Consider the following 4,166-nt stretch of genomic DNA (forward strand, 5'->3'; position numbering starts at 1 on the left):
ACTTCAAAAGAAATTCACTCATAAAACTGCCCATGTCCGTTTTCATTTGACGCCCACTTCAAAAGATCCCCTTTCCCCAAAACACATATTAAAAAAATATTTTCACTTATCCGGCCATTGATCGAGAGATAAAACACAAACCACCTCCTGCTGACTGCAAAACTCCCGCCAAATTAGCCGCAAAAAACACACACACGTCCATTTCATATGTCTTTCACTTTCTCTATGATTATACACACGTCCAATACAATAGCTCTCACATACATTTTCGTCTTCAACAGGTATGTATCTATTCTATAATATAAATTATTTTCTATAAGCGCATAACAATTACCTATTCCACACATCTTCACTTAGCTTTTATCTTCACTTTTCTTTAATTGGATACGTCTGCTATTAATTCTAACATACAATTTCCCCGTTAATTCTGACAGCTTCATTTTCTGTTTAAGCAATTCTTAACGTCAACTTCTTAATGCTTCTTCTACTTTTTCCTAGTTACCATACTTACCGAGAACATCGATTAAAACTTTTTCTAATGCAATTCCCCTTTCTTCTGCCACTAACACAACCAGTTCCTTACACACCTTACAGGTTCTCATTCAAACTACATAATACGCAGAATTGTCTCATTAATACAATAGGGTGTTTTGAGGGAGATATGGCTGCTATTTCTACCAGGTCTACCTACCATGCAGAGGTCTGAACTTAAATTTTCATTCATAGATTTGCATTTCAAACATTTAACATAATCTTTTCCATAAATAAACTATCGTAAAATTTTCTACTATGACCTAACATTTTCTATGTATGTGTGTGTACCTTAAAAGACGTGATTAGACAGAGGTCCAATAGAATAGTTCCCATAAACAGACTACCTAGAAATTCTTTCTTCACAACTCCTGAAGCTGTTTCCTGCAAAGATATTTTGGAAAGACTTCCGCCCTCCCAGCGTTGAGAAACACTGTTATAGATTATGCATAACCGAAACCGATCACAGCCACATCATCCAAACAGACCGGGTGAAACAGGGTTTAGATGCTAGTACATAATATAAATATACAGTTGAAGGGAAAATAACAGCGCTATTCTTCTACAGATAGCATGTATTATAGAAGTGCTGTGTTTAAAACACAATTTATATCGTAAAGAGACAAAAATCATCTCTGCAGCGTGTAGCAAGTACGCCAGATTGGGGCGCCTATGCTTATGCCAACGAATATTGCTTGTTTCCAGTATATCATGTGCACAAATGTCGTCTGCGTATGTGACTGGCAGTGAGCAAAGGCCATTGAGGTCGATACGTACGTATGTATGCATGTATGTAAGTATGCATGCCTGTATGTATTTACGGCCTCGTATTTATTAAGTGACTTTTTACCGGTTCGAATCAATTTATAGTTAGACATCATCGCACAACATACTGAAGCACATTATATTTGCATACACCGTCAGAGGTCACATTCACGATGGGCAGTGGAGTGAACCATATCGTTATTTGTTTTCTGCGTCACTTGGGGTGATCGCCAACTCCTCCCTCATATCTATGATTGGTAGTAATACATGAACACACAAATGCAAACACACACACACGCACACACACACACACACACAAACACACACAGACACTCACACACACACACACACACACACACACACACACACGCACACACACACACACACAGGTAAATAAATAAATAGATGTAACTTTATACAGTAACACATATATGTTCCATTATGATATATTGTGGCATTAGAAAACAAGCGAAAATTAATTAAATTATTTTGCCTCAAGACTCATTCAAATATGTTTTTTTTAATAAAATACTTTTTCTTTCTTTCAGAATTCCGTCGACATTTTACCCATTCGTATCATGGAAGGAATGAAATATATTTTAATAATTTCTCTATTAAAAACTTTTGTCCATGCAGAAGACCAGATAATTGATACTACCACTGGGAAGATTAATGGATCAACAGTTTTAGTTCAGAATGTTAAGCTTGATGTATTTCTTGGAATACCATTTGCGAAACCTCCCGTTGGTAATCTAAGATTTAGAAGACCTGAACAAATTGAACGGTGGAGTGGTATAAAAGAAACGAAGGAACATGTTTCGGCGTGTGCACAATTTGAAGATAATACGTTTAATGATGTTCCAGGTGCAGATCTGTGGAAAATAAAAGCTAATATAAGCGAAGACTGTCTTTATTTAAATATTTGGACGCCAACAGAAGCACGGAAGTCCCGTTCAAATTTAACCACGATGATTTGGATATATGGAGGTGGATTTATATTTGGATCAAGCACGTTGGGCATATACGATGGAAAATGGTTAGCTGTCAGTCAAAATATTATTGTTGCATCATTTAATTACAGATTAGGGCCCTTTGGTTTCCTTTCCTTAAATGACGAGCGTGCTCCAGGTAATATGGGACTGCTTGATCAAAACCTCGCTATAAAGTGGATTCACGATAATATTGCATCATTCGGTGGAGACCCTGATAAACTGACACTGTTTGGAGAAAGTGCTGGTGCAGTATCTGTTAGTATGCATGTTATTTCACCAATGTCTCGGAATCTTTTCAGGAATGCTATAATAATGAGTGGGACATCTAACGCTGACTGGGCAATTAAGACAAAAGAGGAAAATATAAATAGAGCGAAAGAAATGGCTGCTTTCCTGAGATGTCCAACTGAGAACGATGAGCAGATGTTAAATTGCTTTCTAAATGCCAAAACTGAAAAACTATCCCTGGGACAACTTCATAATTTAAAAGGATTCTTTGGAATTCCTTTTGCCCCCATTATCGATAACTATTTCTTACAAGCGAAGCCAAACAAAGCTCTACAAAGTAAAGCAATTAAAAAAGATGTGTTAATAGGCTTTGTTAAAAATGAAGGCAGTCTTTTTCTTTTATCTGGTTTCCCCAAATATTTCACCACTAACAAAACTGTTCCAATAAACAATTCTCTCGCACATAAATTAATAAAAGAAGTGATTGAACCAGCACAAGTAAATTCTGTGCAGCTTGATTCCATCTTTTATGTTTATGGTTCTAATGTCTACTCCTCCTCTGAAACTGAAAAATACAGATACGTACTTGACCAAGTAGCTGGTGATACCATATTTAAATGTCCTGCTATTAATTTTTCCCGGGAATGGAGTACCCATTCCAATGTTTACATGTATTCTTTTGAATATCGGTCAAATGATTCGCCCTGGCCGGAATGGATGGGTACCATACACGGAAATGATATATACTATGTGTTTTCGCAAGTGTTATATGGACAGAATTATTCATCAGAAGATAAAGGAGTGTCAGAAATGATGTCAAGTTATTTTGCAAACTTTTCTAAATCAAGGTAAGATTGACTTGTATACGACATTTTGGTTTTGCTATTCTCGCCTTTATCTTGTCTCTTGTAATCTCTATATATCAAGAGAGGTTAATATGTTTATAACTCACACACATGCACAAACGTCATTCCGAAAATTTGCTTCTTGCGGGACAGTACCATGAATATTTAGTACCAGCTGCTGCTGTTGCTACTGCTGCTAAAGATGACATTGTCTTTCACGATGGCCAGCTGTTCCTTTCAGTGGACGAACAACTCTTGTTCGCCATCTTCCTACTTTTTGAGCAAAAATCTGATGGGTACTTAGCCTAAACAAACTACAAAATAGCTCCAAAGGGTTACAGATGGAAAAGAACTAATCAATTCCCCTAGATCCTGGCTAGTTTATATATGTAACAATAACAAATTTAATTTGTATAAATGTTTGTAACAAACTGAATAAGAACACACTCCGGGAGTAACGTGTCGATTAACTAATAATAATAATAATAATAATAATAATAATAATAATAATAATAATAATAATAATAACAATAATAATAATAATAATAATAATAATAATAATAATAATAATAACAATAACACCAGGACTTACAAATATATATAACATACAGAAAATTGCACTACTGGGCACTGCGCACATCCTACGCAAAACACTTTTAATACAGTAACCATAAGAGCATCACAGCAAACCACAGCACATACCCAAGGCACACAGAGCTGTGCTCGGTAGTGAAGTGAAAGCACGTTATAAAAATAAAACTACTGAACAATAATAATAATAACAATAATAATAATAATAATAATA

At 35.5% G+C, this 4,166-nt stretch overlaps 1 protein-coding gene across 1 annotated transcript in view; it reads left to right on the forward strand.

Annotated features, from left to right (window-relative positions):
• LOC106876840 (cholinesterase 2) overlaps positions 1-4,166 on the forward strand; it is a 14,509-nt gene that overhangs the window by 4,620 nt on the left and 5,723 nt on the right. Inside the window, exon 2 of the mRNA XM_014925557.2 lies at positions 1,845-3,364. Within this exon, the coding sequence (XP_014781043.1) occupies positions 1,875-3,364 (1,490 nt within the window). The 5' untranslated portion in view covers positions 1,845-1,874. The remainder of the gene's footprint in view (positions 1-1,844; positions 3,365-4,166) is intronic.

The sequence above is a fragment of the Octopus bimaculoides genome, chromosome 9 (assembly GCF_001194135.2).
Source record: "Octopus bimaculoides isolate UCB-OBI-ISO-001 chromosome 9, ASM119413v2, whole genome shotgun sequence".
Lineage (NCBI taxonomy): Eukaryota > Metazoa > Mollusca > Cephalopoda > Octopoda > Octopodidae > Octopus > Octopus bimaculoides.